Raw genomic sequence first — 22,725 nt, forward strand, 5'->3', positions numbered from 1 at the left:
GGAAAAACCCTGGGATAAGGAACTAGAAAAGAAATGATGGCTGGGGGGGTCTTATTCTCTGTGTTGCCCTTCTTAGCTCAGCAGCCTCTTAGGTTGGTAAGCACAGGCCAGTTGGAGACAGCCACTTAAGATAGCTGAGCACATAGTCTCCCAGGCCGCCTCTCTAGTGAAAAACCCAGCCAGGGGTGGTGGAAGGTGCCTGTCCACCTCCAAGATCAGCCTTGGTCTTTGAGGTCAAGGGGAAGGTGATCTAGGCACTGAGGACTTGGTGGGGCTTTGACCAGGGGGGAGGAGTGATGGGAGTGGTGAGAGGCCTGGACCAAAGAGTTCTACGACCTGAGTGTTGAGCTTGAAGGACCTCGTATGGTGCTTGGTTGAGCCTTCGCATTCTAAAGAAGAGGAAACTGAGAGCCAAAGAAGAGGTGTGATTTGCCTGAGCACATGGATCAAATAGGTGATGAGCTGGGACCAGACTTAGCTCTCTTGACTTCTGGCCTGGCTATCCTCCCTTCAAACTCAGGGAATGGTCAAGGTGGCTTCAGATCTATTTGAAGCTTAATATTTATCAGGAGGCAGCAGTCTCAGGGGGGACTTGCTTATTTTTTCCCTGCCTTCCACCTTGTTGTCTGCCAGGTGTCTGGCAGAGGTTTTGTGGGGATTAATGAGATAAATGGCTTTGACTTTTCTAAATGAAAGAAGCATTATGCTTTATACAAAGCTTCGTTATTAAATGGCCTCTGAGTGTAGAGAAGTCAGCTAATGTGTTTCTTTTGTTCTGCCTTAATGAGAACTAGAGATGTCCAGGAGTAGGCTGCACCGTTGGTGTGGGAGTATTTGTGTTATGTTTTCCACATGTGAACACATGCAGGGACCCCCCCTCCCCACACGGTGCAGTCCCATGATGGTGGAAGCTTTCCAGAGCCTTTCACTCACGGAGGATGCTCGGAAGTGAGAGCTGTTTATAGGGGCCTCTGGAACTCTCTGTATTCTGAATTCTCTGGGTAGTTTCACTTTTCCACCAGCTGACACTATTACTATTTGTATGTGAGACACAGGGACTTTTAATAGGTGGCTGCGTAGTGTGGAGGGTATGCTTCTGGGAAAAAGACTTAAAAAAGAAACACTTTCATGTTTTATCTCACTTCCCTGAGGATGAGGTACTCAGGCTCTCTGGGCATCTGTGGAATGGTTCTTATTAAGCAATACTTTATATTTGGGTAGCACTTTCATTGACATAATCTCATTTAGTCTTTATGATTGTCCTGTGAGGAATGTGTTATTCTCTGTTTTACAGGTGAGTAAATTGAGCCCCAGAGAAACATACATGTTAGTACTTGTTGGTGTGGCTGATGGTGTGAGCGACAGTCACAGAGTGAGGGGCCTGGGTTTTGATACTGCCAGGCTGTGTGGTTGGAGGAAAGCCACTCGCTCCTTCTGATGTCCGGTTCTGCTGGAACTTCTTGGAAGGGCTTGCGGTTATACAGATGGCACAACTCAGACGTCAGGCTGCAGCCCCGGTGTCCTGACTCACAGTCCTGGTGTCTTTTACTCCATGTACACATACATGTTCATCCTCATGGAGCTGACTTGCTATGACATGAAATTGTTAAAAAATCAAGATGACAAGAAAAAGGAAAGGCTCTTGCCCATGTGTCATGTATAATTTTCAAATCAACCACTTCACTGTACCCCAAACCTAAATAGTTTACAGAGAGACATAGATGGAGATACAGGGTGCAAATTTTCCTTTGTCCAGGGCTTAGGTTTGAATCAATGGAGGGCCACACTGAGGTGCGTGCACACGGAGTTTTCATGGACTTCTTGTTTCTCCGTGGCTGGCTGGTGCTTGTATTTTCCTGTGGTGCTGGGGATTCTGAGGAGGAGGCTCCAGGCAGGTGAGGGTGAGGGGCAGCTAGTTGCCTGGTGGGGTGTGTGTATATTGCCTTCCTCCACCCCCACTGGTGGTCAGCATCTGAAGCTGGTTTGGCCACAGTAAATTTCACAAGTACACTTTAAAAACACAACAAAATTATAATGTTTTATTTCTGATTACCAAGAATTATATATCATAGAGAATTTGGCTAGTGTAATAAAAATAGCTAGTATTTATAAAGTTGCTCCTTTCAAGCAGTATCCTGAGTTTAACATTTCTTTTTCTTTTTTTTTTTAATTTTTATTGTTATTCAATTACAGTTGTATGCCTTTTCTCCCCATCCCTCCACCCCACCCCAGCTGAACCCACCTCCCTCCCCCACCTCCACCCTCCCCCTTGGTTTTGTTCATGTGTCCTTTATAGTAGTTCCTGTAATCCCCTCTTCCCACTGTCCCCCCCCCCCCCCCGCCCTGGCTATTGTTAGATTGTTCTTAACTTCAATGTCTCTGGTTATATTTTGTTTGCTTTTTTCTTTCGTTGAATAGGTTCCAGTTAAAGGTGAGATCATATGGTATTTGTCCCTCACCGCCTGGCTTATTTCACTTAGCATAATGCTCTCCAGTTCCATCCATGCTGTTGCAAAGGGTATAAGCTCCTTCTTTCTCTCTGTTGCGTAGAATTCCATTGTGTAAATATACCATAGTTTTTGGATCCACTCGTTTGCTGATGGGCACTTAGGTTGCTTCCAGTACTTGGCTATTGTAAATTGTGCTGCTATGAACATTGGGGTGCACAGGTTCTTTTGGGTTGGTGTTTCAGGGTTCTTAGGGTATAATCCCAGCAGCGGAATTGCTGGGTCAAAGGGCAGTTCCATTTTTAGTTTTCTGAGGAAATTCCATATTGTTTTCCACAGTGGCCTGAGTTTAACATTTCTTAACTCATTTGATTGTGTCAGCAATACTGTGTGGTCGCCACTGTTATGATCCCCATTTTACAAATGGGCCATCTCAGGTTCATAGAGGCCTTGTGGCTGGTGCGGTCACACAGCTAGTAACTGGCAGAGCCAGGGTTTGCACCATCCCGAATCCATGGCCTGTGTGGTAGGCAGATCTGTCTTTCTGGGAACAAGTCTAACTTGTTACCTAAAGATGACCACTATGTGCTTGTTTTAGTCTTTCTTCTATGTAAAAAAATATCTCTTGCAAAATTGGGGCCCTATTGTGTATATATTTTTGGACTGTTTCTGTTGCTTAAATTTATGTTCTGGAATATTTTTCTATATTATTTTGCAAAAACATAATTTTTATGGCTCCCTAAAATTCCGTCATATGGATGTGCATTGATCTATCTGACTATCCCCCCAGTGATGGGCTTTTAGGTGATTTCCATTTGGGTATTGCTATAAGTCATGCTGTGATGAATACCCAAGTAGGCACATTGTTTGCCAGATTCTCCAGTTCATCCTTTAGGATAGCTTCTGAGAAGGGAGGCGAAGTGTTAGAATTTCTTAAAAACTCTGGTTAGGAGTACAAAGTGGTTTTTCTGACCGAGTTCATTGGCTCATGTTCCCCTCTGGTAAAGTAGAAGAGGCCTGGGCAGGGTTCTGGGCAGAGCTGGACCTTCTGTCCAGATGGACAGAAAGGCTCATGGCCATGAAGGGCTGAGTCTGTGAGCTCTGAGCTCCAGGACTCAGCTGGATTGTGCTCTTGCTGTGGGACTGCTCTGCCATTCCTTGGAGTCAGACAGCTGGCCATGGCTGGGCACCCCAGGCATGAAACGGAGTTAGAGGAGTTCCTGCTGGTTCTCGAAGGTGCCCTGCCAACTTCAGAGGGTGGCAGTAAGCAGGCAGACTGAGGAGTGGCCAAACCTCCCTGTCACCCATCCTCTCAGAGGGTGAGAGGAAGGAGGTTGAGGCCACAGAACAGACTAAAAACTGTCCTCCTAAGATAGCACTAGCACTACCTCACATGTTCTAGTTCTGGTGCTTGGGAAAGGTGCATCACTCTGTGACTCCGTTTTCCTACTGATAAAATGGGTCCAAATACTGGGGTGTAGCTCCTTGGAGGCACTCACCAGCTGAAGCAGAGGGGAGGAGGAGTGGGGAGTAGGCCCCATCAGTGCTGTGCCAGGCTGCTTTGGCATGTTTTCTTGCTTTCCAAGGCCCCTGCTCATGCCAGACATCAGTAACCCGAAGGATTTCCCACTTTTCTATATAAGGGTTTGATCTCAGTCAGGGCTGGATCTGTGTCTTTTCACTAGAAAGGCTGCTCTTCTGTTTTAAAAAGCTGAAATGCTCACTTTTGATAAACTTGAAATGATTCTCCACCAGGTCCTGCGATTTAGGTGTGCCATCCAAGGTGGTAGGTAATAGATAGGTGCCTTCATTCAAACAGCAAGAGATTCCCCTCCTCTCTCTGCTTGGAAATAAGTATTTTATTATTATTGACATTTATTCTCTTTGGTTGGAAAGTATGGTGCAGCTGTTTGTATATATTCTTTTATTTTCTGCTTGCTTTTCTTCCTTCTGCTCTTTGATATCAATATGACCTGAGGACCCTGGGGAAATGGTGTTACGATTACGGTCTTCTAGCCAAGGTGATACTGGCCTCCAGTTGTCTGCAGGTGAGGCTAGTTTACTTCTAGCGGGTGTCCGTCCTAGGATTCCTTTTCCTCTCTTTCCCTCCTTTTGACCCGCTGCCCTGTGAAGAACAGAGAAAAGGCTTAGTTTTCTGAATCACTAGAAGGGGTGGGCACCAGTTAAGCTTCACGACTCTTCCAGTTGGTTTGGGCTTCTGAACTGCTCTAGGTTCTCTGCCTTGGCCCCCGGCCATTAGAAAGAAGTGGAATGTAGAATAGAAAAGAGACACTTTTCTAAGACAGTGCTGATCGATTGAATCAGGGAGATGGCTACAGATGCCCTTGGCCCTTCACAATCTCCTTGTTTTGGAGCATCTTTGACTACTTATGGTCATGGGCCTGTTTTGAGCATCCTTACCTCTCATGAGCTGTGTTCGCAGCAGGGTGAGGGATGAGGAATACAGAAACAGTAAGGGAATGCTACTGAAAAGAGTGTGAAGTTAGCCCAGGTAAGAGACAGAAGAGGCTCATGTACAGCACCATGGCTGAAACACTGAGAAGACCCTTTGGGTGCTTGCTGTGGGGAAAGGCCTTACATCCTTGCTGGGATGTCTTGGGGGCTGTGTTAGGCCCAACTTAGGTTGGGGGAAAATGTCAGTTTACTCATCTCCCCATTAGAAAATTAGTTTGTCATTTGCTTGTCAGGAGTATTAGCTACTGCAAAATGACTTTTCGTTTCTGTATTGTTTGTTGGGCCTTAGAATGTGTTAAGTTTTGAAAACATGTCTTTGCATAGGTGGTTATTTTCTGATCAGAAAATCCACCCATCCATCAGAATTTGAATCAGTTCTCGATTGCTTTTTTAAAAAAGATTTTATTAATTTATTTTTAGAGAGGGGAAGGGAGGGAGAAAGAGAGGGAGAGAAACATTAGTGTGTGGTTGCCTCTCACACGCCCCCAACTGGGGACCCAGCCCACAACCCAGGCATGTGCCCTGAATGGGAATTGAATCCTTTCGTGTGCAGGATGGCGCTCAGTCCTCTGAGCCATACCAGCTAGGGCTTAAGTTTCTTTACAAATTAGAATTTAGTGCTCTGTTAGTACTGCTTTTCATTTCTCATACCTGATTCTTCATTTTGCACTTTTCATTGTGACTTTCTTTTAATATAGACCTGTGCTGTCCAGTATGGTAGCTGTTAGCCACATGTGGCTATTTAAGTGTAAATTAATGTAAATTAAAAATTTAAAATGTAGTTCCTTGGTTGTACTAGCTACATTTTAAGTGCTTAGTAGCCACAATGACTGCTGGCTACCACATCGGACATCCCAGAATTACTGAACATGTTCATCACTGTAGACATTCTGTGCATAGTGCAACTGGGGATTGTGTGGTTCAGACCCCAACAGACACTGCTGTAGCTATTTTAAGAGAAAGTTACTTAAAATAGGAATTACAGGACTCAGAAAGTAATTGGAAAGGTTGGGAGAATAGGCTCTAGGCCAGGCCTCCAGGAATGAGTCCCAGCACAGCACTCAGAACCAGCCTGCCGAGAAGACTGGGACTTGGGGAGAATTGGGAAGCTGGGGGGTCGGGAAGTTGCTGTGCCAGTTGCAGGCTCTAGGATCACATCATCTCATCCAGGTTCCAGGGTCAGGAAGCCATTGCCAGAACCTTGCAGGTCCTGTAGCAGTGAAATAGATACCCTCCCCACCTGACTTAATTTCTGTTCAGTTCTTGAGTTGGCCAACCCCATAGTCACATCAGGAAGCCCAGCTACAGAGAGAGTGGACACTGTAGTTTTTAGCTCTCTAGCCTCTGCAGGACAGGAAGGCACAGCAGGAAGAGGTTGGAAGAGCGTCCGAGTTAGTCCATCAGTCTACTATATCTGCCACATGGTGCTGAGCCCGACCTGATTCTTCTCAGGATGAGCACGGCCGGGCTTGAAATTATAGGGCCTTGGGTTATCTTCTGAGTCCAAGACACAGTATATTCCCTGTATGAGTTTCCTGGCTATCTTTGTAATGCACTAGATAGAGAAGATTAATGGCCTCCTGTTTTCTAGTTATTTGGCCTTTAATGGGCAGAGAAAGCGTAGTTGCTGTTTCAGGTTGGCTGCTACACTCTTAAAAGGAATGTAGGCCCCTGTCATTACAATGAGATGACAGACAGCAAGAGCCAAGTGGGCTTCTGCAGAGATCTTTGGTTGAAACCTGGCTTGAGTGAAAGCATTTCCTTTCCAGTGTAGGGATTACAAAGTGAGAGGATGGGCAGAGCTTTAGGAGAAATGCCATGTACAGCTCTCTCTTTTCCAGGGATGAACTGCTATTTCTTGCTCTTTGTAGGTCAGTCTTGGTTGTAGTTGTGTGAACAAAGAAGACTGATCATTAGTAGTAATCTCCTTTGTTCATGTCTGAAGGAACTGAGGGAAGCCGTGCCTTTTTCCACACACGTGCCTAATTGGGGTTCCCTTTATGATGCTGGGGGTTTGGGATCTCTCTTGAAGGGTAGAATGGAGCAGGGAGATGGGAAGCACACTGGCAGCTAGTGTTTGAGCTCTACTTACTGAAATTGCAGAGGCAGGGTTGGAGGTTTTGAGAAGGAATCATTTAAGCCCGAACCTGAAGAGTGAGAAGGAATCACCAAGCAAAGAGCAGAGGGAACGGCATATTCATTTGTGCACAGGTATGATGGTGGACAAGAACTGAGCATGTTTGAGGGCTGAAGTGAGGCCAGTATGTCAGGGGTGCATGAGACCAGCCAAGAGACAGATGAGATGAGCTCAGAGAAGTGGGCCAGGGCCAACCTACACGGGCTTCATAAATCACGTAGAGTCTGGATTTTGAAGAGATTTAACTAAGAGAATGACACGGCCTGATTTATGTTTTTTATTTCTAAAAGGTCACTCTGGCCGCTGCATGGAGATTGGATTGAGAATAGGTAAGAGAAATGAGAGAAATGTCAGGGGGCCACTGCAATGTTCTGGGCAAGGAATGGACGGTGACTTGCTCAAGGGTGGTGGCATGGGAGGTGGAAGTCATTGCTCACAACATCTTCTCTCAGATACTCTCCCCCACTACTGCATCTAAGAAGTTAGTGCAAGGGCCTCAATAAGCCCATTCTTGAGGGCATAGACAGGCTGACTCTCACAGCATTGCTGAAGTCTACCTGTTGTTCGCCTTCATCTTTATCATGTCATCACTGCCTATACAGTCATTGGCAAAAAGATATTAAGCATCTTCTGGGATGTGGCCTTGGTTCAAGTGCCTGGATAGAGGTGGATTAAAGGGAAAAAAATTACCTTTCATCATTGAACACCCTCTAGGTCTTCAGCACTGCACCTTACCCCAGAAAGGAGGTGGGTACCAAGGAAGCATAAGCCACTGCCTCCTGACTTGGAATCCTCTGTGGACTTTGCAGAGCAGAATGACCTGCAGCCGATGAGTTTGTGCTGGGGTTTTGCCCTCATCCTGTTCCCTTGGAGAAGCAGCAGCTTCTGTGTGTGGGAGGAGGGAGCTGCTGCTGTCTTCAGGGAAGCTCAGCCATTTGACAAATGGGAGTCATTTTCTTATGTACAAGAAAGAGATCGCTGCTGTGGGCACCCACCTGTTTGTGTGGGGCCTGATTTTCTGTGCTGCTGCTCTGGGGCTCGTTCAGGGATGAGAGCATCAGTGGAAATAGTCTAGTAAGGCAGGAGCCAGAGCATACTTTAAAAGTGGCATCTTTTCAGCTGGCAACCAGGAGTCAGAGCTTTGAATTAGCTTTATAATTTGAAAATTGGTCTCTTTGCATTGGGTGGTTTATTTTGTGCTAATAAAAGCCATCAGGGACACAATACTGCTTGCCTTTCCTCCATGGCACTGCTCTGGGTTTAAAAATGTTGAGCCTGAGACAGAGTGTTTCCATTCTTGGGATTCTTAGAGAGTTGTGCCTCCTTGTCAGGGGGGACCTGGTAGTACACACAGAGCCTCCAGCCTGGTGGGGAAAACTGCTTTGGAGAAGAGGAGGCCAAGCTGGGCCTTGGAGTACAGCCCTAGTGGAGGAGCCTCCAGGGGCCATGCCTGGCTCACCTTGCATGGCTTTCTGTGGCGGTGCCCTCGATCATGTCACAGCACTGTAGCAATACTCAGAACTGCCAGGACCAAATACTGAAGACTGTTTCCTTGTCCTCCAGCGAGGGAGAAGTTGACATTCCATTTTTCCCCACAGGCTTATTTGTATGTGCTTTCTCCATATGGTGTGCTTCAGAGAGGTCCTTGTGCTCTGGGGACGGTTCACAGTGGAAATGAGGTCATGCATGGTGTGGGGAGGCTCAGAAGGCAGCAAACCAAGTCGCAGCTTTCAGAACCCTTCTTGGCTCTGTGCAGCCCCGGCCATTTAGTGCTCAGGAGCTGTGGGCTCCCCACCCCACACACAGCCTTTCCAAGGCCATGGATGTGCTCTCGCACTGGTGCTTTCCACCTTCTTTCCTAGCATTGTCCAAATATTCCTTGGGTTTTGGTACTAGCATGTGGTGTGAGAGAGGGTAATTAACAGTGCTTGGGGGTGAGTACAGTGATTAGAGTGTGAAGACAGTGGGAAGGTGTGAAGTGTTGAGAACTTGTTGAGGAGACAGTTGGGGTCTGGAAAGGCTGACAGTGGAGACATGGCTGCTTTTATGTAGGTGAGGAAGAGGAGAAGTCACTCTAGGAATAAAATAGTCTTTTAAGCATTGTTAGTGCCTAACAGGGAGCCTGGGAAGGAAAAATGACATACTACCGATTAAACGGACACAATGACAGTTGCAGCCCAGTTTGGTGAACCCAACTGTACTTGAACAGCAATAAAAAAAAGATGAGATAAGGTTGGGCTCAGTCACTCCAATGCAGCAAATAGGAACAGGGACACCTTCCACTTTCATTCATCCCAAAGATTCCTAGGACAGCAAAAGGGTCTGTTCACGTAGCAGATGCCGTCCCATGAAGATCATATAAACGTAAAGGATGTTCTCGGGGTCAGAAATGCAGCCTCTTCAACCTCAAGGTCCATAAGCCAGTAGGAGGTGTGTGCTTTGTGGCCACATATGTGAGCATGCACATGTGTGTGCATGTGGACCGTGTGTGTGAGACCTGAGGAGGCGGAGTATAGTCTGGCATTTAACTGTGAGTCCTGTGTGTGCAGAAATCTTCCATTGTCTCACTTGGTGACCTTTAATGAGTCATACGCTCCTTTGTTTTCTTATGTGTTAAATGGAGATACTCCTGCTTGCTGGTTATTAAAGCAGTTCTTGTGCTTCAGATGCCTTTGTTAATGTAAATCGTCTCTCCTAATTTTTTCCTCTAGGGATCTTATAAGAAAGGCAAAGGCCCAGCCTTCTTGGGGTCTTTCTTGCTCTATGTATACGCTTCACATGGTGAGTGTAGAGAGGTATGTAGGAGACAAGACTTTTCCTAGGGAGTGTTGGGTTGTCCATGATTCTCACGTTCTGGTTAATATACTTTACCCCTGGGGGTGCGGCAGCTGCCTGGAACAGCTGGGCAGAGGGAAGGCGGAGGGCAAACATACGGTGAGAAGGGAGTCTGTATCATGGTGAGAATACAGCCATGGATTGAGTACAGCAAAGAGGCAGTTTACCAGCCTTTAGGGGGTGGGGGTGGGGCTCTAGTGCTACAGGGCAATAGTGAGGAGGCAACTGTCAGGGGGTAAGAAGTCAGTAGACCAGCTGGTATTAACAAAGACCTGATGTGCTCATCTTGGTATCACACAGGGTGGTAAATACATGGCATCTGTGATACCATTCCCTACCCTTGGTGCCCATGCAGACATCACTAATCTATCATGATATGCTTTTCTGTTGTACTCAGAAAAGTCTCAGAATCCTTTAGGTACAGCATTTTGGATAGTGGTGCTGATCAATTGGCATGAGAGTGGGGACATATTGCCTGTCACTGGTGTGATGATGGAAAGGACATAGACTTTAGAATCTGGCAGAAATGACACCCCAGCCAGGTTCAAGCTTTGTGGCACTGAGCAAGCATATTAGGCCGTTTTTCATTGTCAGGGACAGAAACCCAATTCAAATTAGCTTAAGCTGTTACTCAAATACTAAAAGCAGAAAGTTCAGGGTAAGACTGTCATCATCAGGTATGGCCGGATGCAGGAGTCCAATGACATTGTTAGGGTCTGTCTCTAGGACAGACATTCTCTGGGTAAAAATGTTCTCAATGGCTGACCTGGGTCATGTGTTCATCTCTGAACTGGTCCCTGTGGAGTGGAGGACAAGGCTGGTGGTGGGGATGAGCGGGTCCAGACAGCAGGTCACACTGGGAACGAAAGTTATCTTAAAGTCAAATGTAGAAGAATTAGGTTCAGATAAGAGCTGGGGAGAGGTGGTTGCTAAGGTGCCAAGTGTTCAGCTGAGTCCTGGTGAGTTTCAGTGAAGAGAGGTAAGGGCTCAGCAGCTCCCTGAAAGGACCTTATGTACACTGAGCAGAGGGGAGAGTATCAGTGGGGGGACTTGGAAGCAATGTCTATGCAACTGGTCTGCCTGCTCCAGCTGCCGTCTTCCAGGCAACTGAACATGGCATCCTGATGCTGGGCTCTCTGCCTACAGTAGCACCCCTTTCCCAGTGGCTTCTCTTGATCCTGAGACACCTGGGCAGTTGACAGGTCTCAAAGGAACGCTTCTGTTCTGGGGCCACTCAGGTTTGAATCCAGGCTGAGCTGATTACTTGGAAAACCTTGTAGGATTCTGGGGGAGGCATCAGGCTGACCAGACTGAGTATTGCAGGGTCTTAGGGACAGTCTTGAAGGCTCTGGTTGCCTTTCAACCAGAGCACTGCAGACGTCCCTCCTCTGGATTTCACTGGCTCCTACTCAGTTTTCCTTCCTGCAGTGTCTGTCTCTACCCCACCTTGTCAGCCCTGCCACAGGGAGGGCTTGGCTAGGTGGTTCTGGCTCGGTGTCTCTCATGCGGTTGCAGTCAGATGGTGACCAGAGCAGCCGGGGGCTGGCTGGGAGTGTGTCTCTCTGAGTGCGGTCTCTCCAAGTTGGGCTGGTGGGCTTCCTTAGGGCAACCAGGCTGCCTCGTGGGGTGTTTGGCTTCCTCTATGGCTAAAGAGTCAGGTGGATGCAACATTACCATCACTTCTGCTGTACTTTATTGGTCAAAATGGTTACCATAGGCCAACCCCATTTCAGGAGGAGAGGGTATAGATCCTATTTCTCAAGGGGAAGTGGATGTCAAAAAATTGGCCGACATGATTTAAAACCATACACCCTGCACCCCCTCCTGTTAAACCAGCGCTCAGTGCCCTGATGGGTTTGAGGTATCCGGATGTAACCTTACTTTGGTCTGACCCATCGTTGTATTATACTTATTTTTATTTTTTGTATCTCAAGTGCAGAGATTTGAGTGAATCATACTCTTTAATTCATTATGCATTTGCCATTATTGATTCATGTAATGGCTCTCTTATTCACTTCATTCATTCATTTTTCCTTTTTATCTCAGTATCTTCCTCCCATTTTTCTAACCTTCCTTAAACAATCATTCTGTTCTCATTAACAAATATCATTTTAGTTATGTGTTCTTATATAAATGTATTTTAATTTACATATACTGCGTTGTGTGTTTATCTTTTCCTGTATCCTGCCTTTCTTTCTGTATGTAGCACTGTTTCTGAGGTCTGTACATGTTGTAATGCACACAACTCACGTCATGTCCGCTGAAAATTAGGCGATGAGACTAGAGAGGGGGAGTGACATTCACAAGGTCACACAGCTGAACCAGGGCTGGAATGGAATTCCTGACTTTTTTCAGCATCACACACTAGTGTTTCCATGTGCCTCCTCCAGACTGCAATAGTTTGATACAAGGTTTTTAAGCAATCGTGAGACTGGGATACAGAGCTTATTACAAGTTTTCCTGTTTTCTCCCTGGTGACTGTTGTCCTCTGTCCTCTCCTACAGGTTCCAACTATGGGAGCCCACGCCCAGCTCATGCCAACATGAATGCCAATGCAGCAGCAGGGCTTGTCCCCGAGCACATCCCCACCCCAGGGGCAGCCCTGTCCTGGCAGGCAGCCATTGATGCGGCCCGGCAGGCCAAGCTGATGGGAAGTGCTGGCAATGCCACCATCTCCACGGTCAGCTCCACACAGCGGAAGCGGCAGCAGTACGGGAAACCCAAGAAGCAGGGCAGCACCACTGCCACACGCCCGCCTCGTGCCCTGCTCTGCCTCACTCTAAAGAACCCCATCCGGAGGGCGTGCATCAGCATTGTCGAATGGAAATATCCTTTGTGCCCCGGTCTGGGCAGGGTGTGCATCCTGGAGCCCCAGTGGGGCTAGCTCCCCATGGCCTACTGGCCAGGGAGCTGTGTCCCTGCTGAGCCTTTAAAGTGGTTATCAGACCCACCACATCTGCTGGGGTACTGTTAAAATGCAGAGTTCCAGGGTGCTGCTCCAGACTTGATGAATCAGAATCTCTGGGTATAGGACCTGGGAATCTGCTTGTATGACAAGCTCCCTAGGTGTTTGTTTCTTTTTTCCCCCCCATATAATAAGCAATATTTGGGAAAATGGGCCCAACAGGTTATGACATATCCTCCTACCCAGCTGAGCCTGCCCAGGGACCCACTGGTGTATTGGGTCACTGGTGGCTTCGTGCTGCTACCCCATACCCTTCCTCCCACTTCATGGCACTGGCATAGTGTCATGACCTCCTTCACTCGAGGGTGAAGGAGCCTAGGAAATTCAAGACGGTGGTGGTTAGTGACTCCAGGTCTTGGTTCTAGGACCTGGAACAGTGGTTCTCAGCCTGGGCCGCACCTTAGCTCACCTGGAAAGCTGTAATAATACACGGGTGCCTGAGCTCCACCCAGGCATATTTTAAAACTCTCCAGACAATTCTAATGTGCAGCTAAAGTGAGAACACTGGCCTGCATTGTTAAACACAGATCCACTTTGTATGGAAACCAGTGACTGGGCCCTTGAGAGAAAATGGCTTTGAAAGGTCGGGCTCTCACTGTGGAATTACAGACCCCCTGACATCATGGGAATTGTGGATAGAAATGGCAACGACCTGAAATATCAGTAGGTCCACCCCTGACTTTCCCTCGTGATGACATTGAGTCCCACAGGAGTGACTCTCTGGGTCATATGGTCAGTGACAGACAGGACTAGAACCCTGGGACTTAGTGTGGGGCATTTTTATAGTAAGAATTCATTCAGGCAGGGCTATGGTGGCTCTGAAGGTTCAGGATGGGTGTGTTAGGTTCCATTCCTGAGTTTCTATGGGGAGATTTAGAAGTCTTGGGTAGTGGTTGAAAGGCCAAAGAAGAGAACTTGGGGAGAGAAGAAAGCTTTTTCTCAGCAGGAAATGTTAGTTCTATCAATGTTTGAACCCGTCAACTCAAAAGTAACTTTGGGAGAATACAGTTCAAGCCAAGTGGGTGCTCCAGAGCAGGCCAGTCTGTCCTGGGTGGTCAGGTATGGTTCTGGTTCCCAGATGACTGGGTGGGAGGCTTAGTTTTGGTGGCCCCAGCAGGCCGCTGTCATAGCTGTTCACTCAGAACTGTGGAGTGGGAGGGCTGGGGACCCTGCATGCCAGGCCTTCCTAGACCTGAGGCCTGGAGAAGCTGCAGCACTTGCCCAGATCACACAGATGGCAACCGACAGTGGGGCTTCAAACCTAGGTGTCCCAACTCCCAAATCCATGCACTCCCCACACCCTGTGTGCCCATAGCACAGAAGAGTTACTAGGGTAGATGTTCAGGGGATGCCACCCAGCCCCACTGGTGCACAGTGGGACCTGAATCTGGGGCCTGAACACCCATCCTCTTGTGGCCCTGGCACCTGAACCCCTGGAGCTTCAGTTTCTGCAGTTGGCTCCCAAAGTATTAAAGCTCTCTTAGGAGACATGTTCCATGAGTACTAGTTAACCTCCTGGGACGAATGGGTTCCTGAGTGGGTGACATAGAAAGCCTTGGAAGAAGGGGAGAGAGGGAGGTGACAGTAATACACAGGGCAGGTGGGGGAGGAATGGAAGAGCCAGGGCTTCCTAATGGAAGCGTGTGAGGCACGGTTCATGGAAACTGGTCAGGTCCCACGATGCTGGAGTCAGCGGCTGTGTTAACAAGGCAATTTCCCAGTGTGCCTGCTGTGGGCCACAGCCACCTTTCTGCACCGCCCCGCCACACTTGGGCAGAGGGGTGCTGCAGGCACCCTCCTAGGGAATGTGTCCTCTATCCAGGGGAGAGGGAGACCCGGCCTTGCAGTGCTGGTTGGGTGGCAGTCCCAGATTGCCTTTGAGAGGTAGCTGACAGATAAGGAGACGTCAGTGCGCTTGAAAGAGTGGAATCTGATACTGCTATTAAGAAGGGGTAGCAGTTTAAAAACTGATCTGGTTTTCCCGAGGTGACACAGAACACTTCCAGGGCCTACCTGGTCCACTGCAGCTGATGGCTTTTCTTATCTGCTTGATTGGTTTCTTTACTCATCATCTTCCCCAGCTTTAGTCTGTACTTTTAGCATAAGGTGATGGATGGAAAGCCTGAATAGGGGAGGGGGTGGAACTTACAATGCAAGAAACGACCCAACTGTAGCCCTCACCCACTTTGGTGAGGGGCTGAGCTGACATTTTGAGGACTGGATGTGTGAGGTCTAGCTCAGTTAACGTGCCCTTCCTTGCCCTGATGGGGGAGCACAGAGGATCAGGTTATTGGAACAAAATTGACCAGCCTTTGGACTGAATGTCACTTCTCCTAAGCAAGAGGGGAAGGGGCATGTGGTAGGAGGGCTAAAAGAACTAACTTCCTTAAAATGCGTGAGGGTAATTTCAGGATAGATCGCTGTAGAAATGTCCTCACAAGCCCAGACTGGAGCCAGGCTTTCTGGGTTTGAATCCCACCCTTCCACAATCTCGTGACCTTGGACAGGTTAACCTTCAACCTTTCACTTAAAAATGGGGACAACAATTGTACATTCTACTCAGGGTGTTTGTATAGAGCAGTTAGAACAGTGTTTGGCACAGAATAAGCTCTCAATAAATATTAGCTGTGCCCTTACTGTTACCATCACCATTGTCATCATCACCATCATCACCATCATCATCACTTGTTCCTTGGCCAACTCCGGGCAGCGGGCGTGTTGGAAAAGATGAGTCAGTAGGTCTGGTTCTGGTCCTGGCTCTGCTATTTGCCAGCTTGGGATCTGGGAGAGGTTGTTTGATTTTCTGTGTCTGTCAGGCTGGAAGGTTGGACAGGCCCACTGCATGCCTTATTCCTGATGCCAAGGCACATAGAAAATAGCAACCTTCATGAGGCATGCTTGGTGAATGGACCCTCAGCTACACCCATGGGGCCATGGAGGATCAATAACCAGCACACTGGTAGGGGAGCCTGGACTAAATAATCACTAAGATTCCAGGCTCAGGGCTGCCTTGTCAATAGAGGTCAGAGGCCATCTATGGCAGGGGAATGTTAGTCCTGGCTGGTCAGGACCTGCTGTGGGATCTTGGGAAAGTTTCTTAGGCTCTCTGGGCCTCAGGGATTTAGACTAGCTGATCTTTAAGTCTCTTCCTGCTTCAATATTTGTCAACTTGGTGAGTATGGGTTTTGTGTCCTGGGAAATGAAGCTGGTTCCTTCTTCCAGGAATCTGCATCCTCTTCCTCTTCCCCCGTCAGGCTCCATGGCCTAGGTGGAAAGGGGTTGGGGGAGGTGGGGCTGGAAGAGCATAAACTGGGAGCTTCCTCTGAAGCTTCCCCTTTCTGGACTTCAGTTGTGGGTACCTGGTGGTGGGGGTGGTATCCCATGAGCTTGTTCCCCTCCTGACATTGTATCCTGCCCTGATGTTTTGATAAAGAAATTCAGGCACAGCATCCTCCCCAAGTGCACTGTTGCTGGTGAGTGGACCTTAGTTCATTCTGTTAGATTCTGGCACATATACCGAGGGAAGGTGGGGAGGGCCTAGAACACAAGCCTTGCCTGTGGGAGGCAGGGCCCCCAGGGCCTGGAGAGCTTTTAGGCATCTTGCGTGGAGCTGTGCCTTAAAGACAAGGTGGCTGTCCGGCCTAGATGCACAGTACACACACTTCTGTGCTGTTGGGGGTCCTGAGGCCATGGCCATCTTCAGGTTCTCTGGAAGCTGTCAGGGAATAAGGTAGAAAGGGAAAAAAAGCATTCTAAACTTCAAATTAAAAGATTAAAAATAAAATCTCCAAATTCAAATGAAAGATCTTAAAGGTCTAGTTTCTGCCTCCAGTCCCCCTCTGTCCTGCCTCTCCCACCCCAAGCTTGAGTCCCTGGGTGGCAGCACGTACTGACTGGAGAGGGGTGCCTGGGGCGCTCAGGGCCCGGCCGGAGCTGGCCCTGCTCTTTAAAAGCAACCTGAGCACACATGAGGGGAAATGAACTCCAATGCAATCTAAATAAATAAAAGAAGGGGAAAAAAGTTTTTAGAAAACTGTGTTTACTCTGGCACGCGACTGGCCTCCACTGCTTTTGACATATTAGGAAAAATTTTGGCGGGGACCCATTAGAAGTACTTAAAAAGGCATATGTTTCTTTTCAGAATACAAGGGGCTTGGAATGTATTGTTTAAACAAGATTCTTATGAATCTTTGATTCATTTAAAAACATATATGTATGTTTGTTTCACTTGTGTTTTCTGCAACATTAACTTCCTTAACTCCCTTCCTCAGACCATTTGAAATCATTATTTTACTGACTATTTTTGCCAATTGTGTGGCCTTAGCGATCTATATTCCCTTTCCAGAAGATGACTCCAACGCCACCAATTCCAACCTGGTAAGTCCACCAGCCCAAGTCTGTGCTTTTCGGCGGAGGACCAGCTTGAACCACGTGGCTTCAAGTTGGAATGTGAGAGAGCAATGAGACATATATGAAGATGTGTACAGCAGCGCAGCTGTGCTCACATCTTGGGGCTGTTCTGCTATTGATTCGACCCAACACCTGTTTTATCACAGCTGGTTTTCAGAAAGACTATTCCAACTAGGTGGTAGTGTGCTCTGGATGTGAGTGTGAGTGTGTGTGTGTGTGGAGCAGGTCCTCTGGGTGCTACCGCGTGTGGCCTGCTTCGCAGGGCAGAAGATTGCGGAGTGAGCTTTTATTCTCTATTTGTTGTTTTTAGGTGTCTTTGTTCATTGGTGGGGCTTCATCAGGTGGTCTGCAGCATTGTTGCATGATAAATAATCTCTAGGAAGCTTTTAGGAAAGTTTGCGTTTGCAGCCAAGATATATTAGTTAAAAAGGTCTTATTTTCTTGGGAAAGACCGCTTTCCATTTGGACTGTTGGGAGGCCAGTGCTGGCAATTTGGGGTTAGAATTTGTCCATGGAAAAAGCATAGAGAGTGTTTACTTTTGGTTGAGCATGAAGTCATTGCAGAGCCTTTGCTCCATCTGGGCATGGGAGGAAGTGAGCTCTGGAATGTGGTTGGCAACACTGGGGCACATGGGGGAAATCCGTCTCGCCTTCCCCTGCAGAGACACCCTCTCTCTGTGATTCCCTTCTTCCCATGTTGCCAGCACCTTCCTTGATTAGCAAGATTGGACTGTTGATCAAGTTCCTTTCTAATAGCAGCAGCAGGGTTACAAGTTCTCCTTTTCATTGTTGCTGGCTGCTGATGACTTCATGGGTGTAATTCTATTGCCTTTTATCCTTTGACATTTTCTTTGGCCCCTTCAGCAAGTAAATCTGATGCACGCTTTAAACTTGTCTGCCGTTTCCCAGTTTCCCAGTTAGCCCACACTCCATATTGGGCAAGCTGTCTGGTGTGAGCCAGGCTCTGTGTCTTATGGCTTGGCTGGGGCTGTGTGTTGGGGACCATAGCAGGCCAGTGAGCACTGAGCGATGACATGGCCAGAGTCAGCAGGCAGAGCAATAACTGTAGTCCACACGGCCTTCTGAGGTGTGACCTTGTGTCTTAACAGGCAAGGAATCTTTACTCTTTTAAAATAAATGTAAGCAAAGCATTCCCAAGTGGCCGCTGGAACAGCAGGCACTCCTTCCACTGGTGATACTACTTCTCGTGTGTCTACAGTCTCCCCCCACCATGATCCTCCAAAACCCTTGCAGTTTAGCATTTAATCTGCAACTTAAAAAAAAAAAAATCCATGTGTTGTTCTGAAGTCAGTGAAACTTTGGGTCTACTGTAGTCCAAAGCAGTGCTGAAAGTAGGTAGAGGAGTTTGGTTTTGACTCAAGCTCCAGAGATGGCCCCATACAAGCCTGTGCCCCAGAGTTCCCAGGAGGGTTGGCAGGGCCACCTGGGGAGCTGCAACAGAGGGAAGCCAGGGCTGGCAGATCTATGAACCCCCTGCCTCTGGAAGCAGAGGGTCCAGCTAGAGAGTAATGGTTACGTTATATTAGTCTGGAGCTAGAGTGAGGTTGCCAGGTTTGGAGAATGCTGAAGGGAGAGAGAGAGAGAGAGAGAGAGAGAGAGAGAGAGAGATATTAATCCTCACATAAGAATATGTTTGTTTGTTTATTTATTTAGAGAGGAAGGGGGAGGGAGAGAAACATTGATTGTTTGCCTCTCATACACATCTGACCGGGGATCAAACCCAAAACCTAGGTATGTGCTCTGAATGGGAATCAAACCCACAGCCTTTTGGTGCACTGGACAATGCTTCAAACATCTGAGTCACCCAGCCAGGGCAGGACCATGGTTTTTTAAAATCACACCACAAAGTGATGGAAGTATTCTAAAACTGGATGGCAGTGATAGTTGCACAACTGTATAACTTTATTAAAAATAATTGAGTCATATATTTACAATGGGTGAATTTTATGATATGTAAATAATATCTCAATAAAGCTGCTTTAAAAAAAAAAAAAGAATAACACCAGCATGCAAGCCCAAGCTTTTCAAGGCCGGCAGGCTTGTATTGCCTTTGGCTCCTCTATTCCTTCCGGATGAAGGGTTAGGTAGGTGGAGGGAGAGAGGTGGTGGGGACAGGCAGTGAACTTTGTTGGGGACGTTGTACTAGGAATTGGTGGGTGCAGAAGAGACTGCGTGAGTTTGAAAAGGGGCTTGTAGTTGCTGAGGCAGTTCCTACCCCTTTCAAGTCATGTGTTGGGCAGTGATCTACTAAATTAAGGAAGCATTATCAGGATTCCTCCATCTGAAACACACACAGCACCCTAATCCTGCTAGCTCTGTCCTTGAACTTCCTTTCCTTTGATGGATGCATATACAAATTAAGAAAAAAAATTTTTTTCTGAGGAAGAGGCTACATTTGCTACCTCTGCCAGTTTGATTTTTCTCTCTCCTTAGCTCCTTGCTCTCTGTCTTCCATCCCCATCTCTGGAATGTAATAGATATGGATCTCAGTTGGCAAACTCAAGAGGGAAAGAAATATAACTTGTTTTTACTTTCTTATAGCTGAACAAAATGTCTGATTTGAGACTTCATTTGGTTCTGTGGCATAAACCTCATCTCTGTAATGTGGGGCTCTTAGCCCCTTTCCTGGAGTTGTGGCTTAGTCCTGGGGACTTCTCTAGGGCCCCTGAACTGTGGGGCTCTTGGCATGGTCAGTCCACACTGTTAAAATGGCCTTGTCCCTTCCAGAAGGGCCTTGGTCCTTGATCCATGTAGGCAGAGTAGCCTCTTGTTTGCCAGCACAGGGTCTCTCTGACTCTAGATCTCTCAGTCACTTGTGGGACTGTGGGAATGGTGAGTGGAGATTTCAAGGGCCCTTTTGCAAGGACACCCTGCAGGGTCTCTCTCACTCTTGTTTCCTTGTGGATACTCTCTATTTGCCATCTTGGGACCTTTGCACAGAGTTCCCCAAGAGACTCCTCCTGTGGTCTTCCAGACTGTCGTCAATGCCCTGACCTACTTCCAAATTTCAAAGCCACAGTCTGACTCCTGTTCTCTGCTGTTGAACTATGTCATACCTTTCCTGTGACAGTGAAGGCCACCGACTAGACGGGGGGACTGACTGGGCGGAGGAGCACAGTGGTCAAGCAGTATTAGAAGACCCCTTTGTAACAAACAACCAAGCAAACTCCACATCAGCTTACAGATCAGGATATTCTTCTGCTCTGTGGACATAACCAGTATGAGTGTTAAGGTCTGGGCCCTCCTCTTCCTCCTCTCCGTAGCATCTTATGTGATTAAATATCCCTTTTCAAAACTCTTATCCCCTGGCTTTGGGACAGAATTACTATTAAGACTCCTCCTGTCTCTCTCACCGTTTTTCCCCTATTTCTTCTAGCTTCTTTCTCTGCTTCTGTGGGAATTTCTACCAGGGTTCTCTCCTAGCCCTCTTACTTGCTCTTTCTGTACTCTGCCCTTGGTAAGCCCAGCTGTGTTACATTCTCTTTCTAGGTAAGTTGTTCCTAGACTTATGTCTCCAGCTCTAAGCTCTTTCCAAAGGCCTGGACCAGAATTTTCTACAGTAGAGAGGCCGGGGACCAATACAGTGACGCCTGAAACCAGTCTGATTACTGTAACCACATGGAAAGCTTGAGCCATATGGACTCCCATGCTTTGGTAGCTCTGATTCAAATTTGGTAGTTTGGGTACATGGCCAAGGGATATGCACTTTAAAAATTTCTCACTGGGGAGGCGAATGTAGGGGTGTGGTGGGGTATTAATGGTCAGTCAGTTTTGAGAGTTGCTGGCCTCTTGGATAGAGCAGAATTTGGGTTGGGCAGACATCAGTTCAAACCTTGGCTTTTCCACTTTGTAACTGAATCTTAATCAGAAATTGTTTATCCTTTCTTGACCTTAATTCCCCAGCTTGTTAGATGGAGAGGATGTTCCATCACAGGGTCCTGGGGAAGAGTGTAAGGCAGACAATAACCATGAAGTACCTAGTGTGTTCTTGGCACACAGTTGTATGTGCCAGGATGTCTTGCAAACATCCGTGCTGAGAGTCAGGCACTATGTTTGTGATACTTCAAGAGGCAGATCTTGTGTCTAACAGGAAAGATAAACATGGTCTTATAAGGGGCCCTGGGATCAGGGAGAAAGCACTGCTTTTTGTTGTTGTTGTTGTTGTTGTTGTTGGGAAGGCCACAAGAGAAGGCTCTTCACATGGGAGGACACATTTGAATTGCATCTCACATTTAAGAGGTGATTTCCAGACCAAAAGGGGTCTTTCAGGCTGTAGTATGCACATATGCAAAGGTCCTGTGGTTGTACCTTTCATGACCAAAGGAAGGGTTCCAGTTTTCAGTGAATGAAAAGAGCCAGATGATGGCCCATGCCAATGGTCAAACTTAACTGCAGGTGATGAGACCCTGAAGATTTTCAGAGCAGGAGAGTGCTGGATCCAGAGGTGTATTTTAGAAAGGGTGCTCTTTCAGCATGAGGGAGGTAGCCCAGGGGGAGGCCTCACTGTTTGTGGTAAGAAAAGCAAACTGCAGAAATCCAGATGATAGTGACAACAAGGTTGGAGAGGGAGGTGGTGGATTTAGGAGGTAAAGGTGCCTGGTCTTGTGACCAGTCAGATGTTGTGGACAAAGGAGAGAGCTGATTTCCAAGGTAGTAATTTCCAAGGTAATTTCTAAAGCAGTGGGTAACTAGGTGCCCTTATTCAGGATGTCTTCAGGTGAAAAGTCACAGTTAAGAGGAAGGGAATGAGGGGTATAATTTGTGATTTATTAAGTGAGGAGCCCATGGAACATGCAGGTGGAAATGTCCAACAGTTAGTAAAAATAGGTCATGAGTTCAGGAGACAGTTCGTGCTGAGAGAGATGTGGGAGAGTAGGAGGATGGATGGGAGAAGCCCCTGATCTGGTTCGGAGCACCTCAGGCAGAGTGGAACATGAGAGGAGGTGACCCCCATGGCTGGAACCCGAAGAGCACCTATGTGTGCGAGTGGGTGGAGGAAGAGGAGGACTGGCCTCAGAGGTAGGTGGGGGAATCTGAGGGAGTACAGTCTTAGAAACTAAGGGAACAGAGTGTTCAGCAGTACAACAGAGGGATTAGTTGCTAGTGCAAACTGGTCTTTGTGACAACTCGAGGTCACGTAGGAGAGAACTGGCCAGACTGGGAGGACAGGAGCTGGGCTCGGGGCTCGGTGTAGGATGTGAGGATGTTTGCCTGCATTCGCAGCATCTCCGAGCCCATGGAATAGTAGGAGGTGCATGGTGACTATTTATTGAGCTGCGGTGACTGAAACATTTATCTTGTTACACCAGAATGTGGTCTCCAAATCATTCAAGTATCCCTAAAATGGAGCACAAGAGCTCCTCCATTAGTTTTATATACTTCTACATTTTCAAAAATTACTGCTATTTCAGAGTCCTGCTCTGAGAAATAGCAAA

The 22,725-nt window shown here is 47.4% G+C and overlaps 1 protein-coding gene across 12 annotated transcripts in view; it reads left to right on the forward strand.

Moving 5' to 3' along the window:
• Positions 1–22,725, forward strand: part of CACNA1C (calcium voltage-gated channel subunit alpha1 C) — a 628,485-nt gene that overhangs the window by 49,520 nt on the left and 556,240 nt on the right. For all 12 annotated transcript variants that reach the window (XM_053920870.2, XM_053920869.2, XM_053920860.2 and 9 more), the window contains exons 2-3: positions 12,399–12,729; positions 17,131–17,236. In XM_053920870.2, coding sequence (XP_053776845.1) covers positions 12,399–12,729; positions 17,131–17,236 — 437 coding nt within the window. The remainder of the gene's footprint in view (positions 1–12,398; positions 12,730–17,130; positions 17,237–22,725) is intronic.

The sequence above is a fragment of the Desmodus rotundus genome, chromosome 3 (assembly GCF_022682495.2).
Source record: "Desmodus rotundus isolate HL8 chromosome 3, HLdesRot8A.1, whole genome shotgun sequence".
In the NCBI taxonomy this organism is placed as follows: domain Eukaryota; kingdom Metazoa; phylum Chordata; class Mammalia; order Chiroptera; family Phyllostomidae; genus Desmodus; species Desmodus rotundus.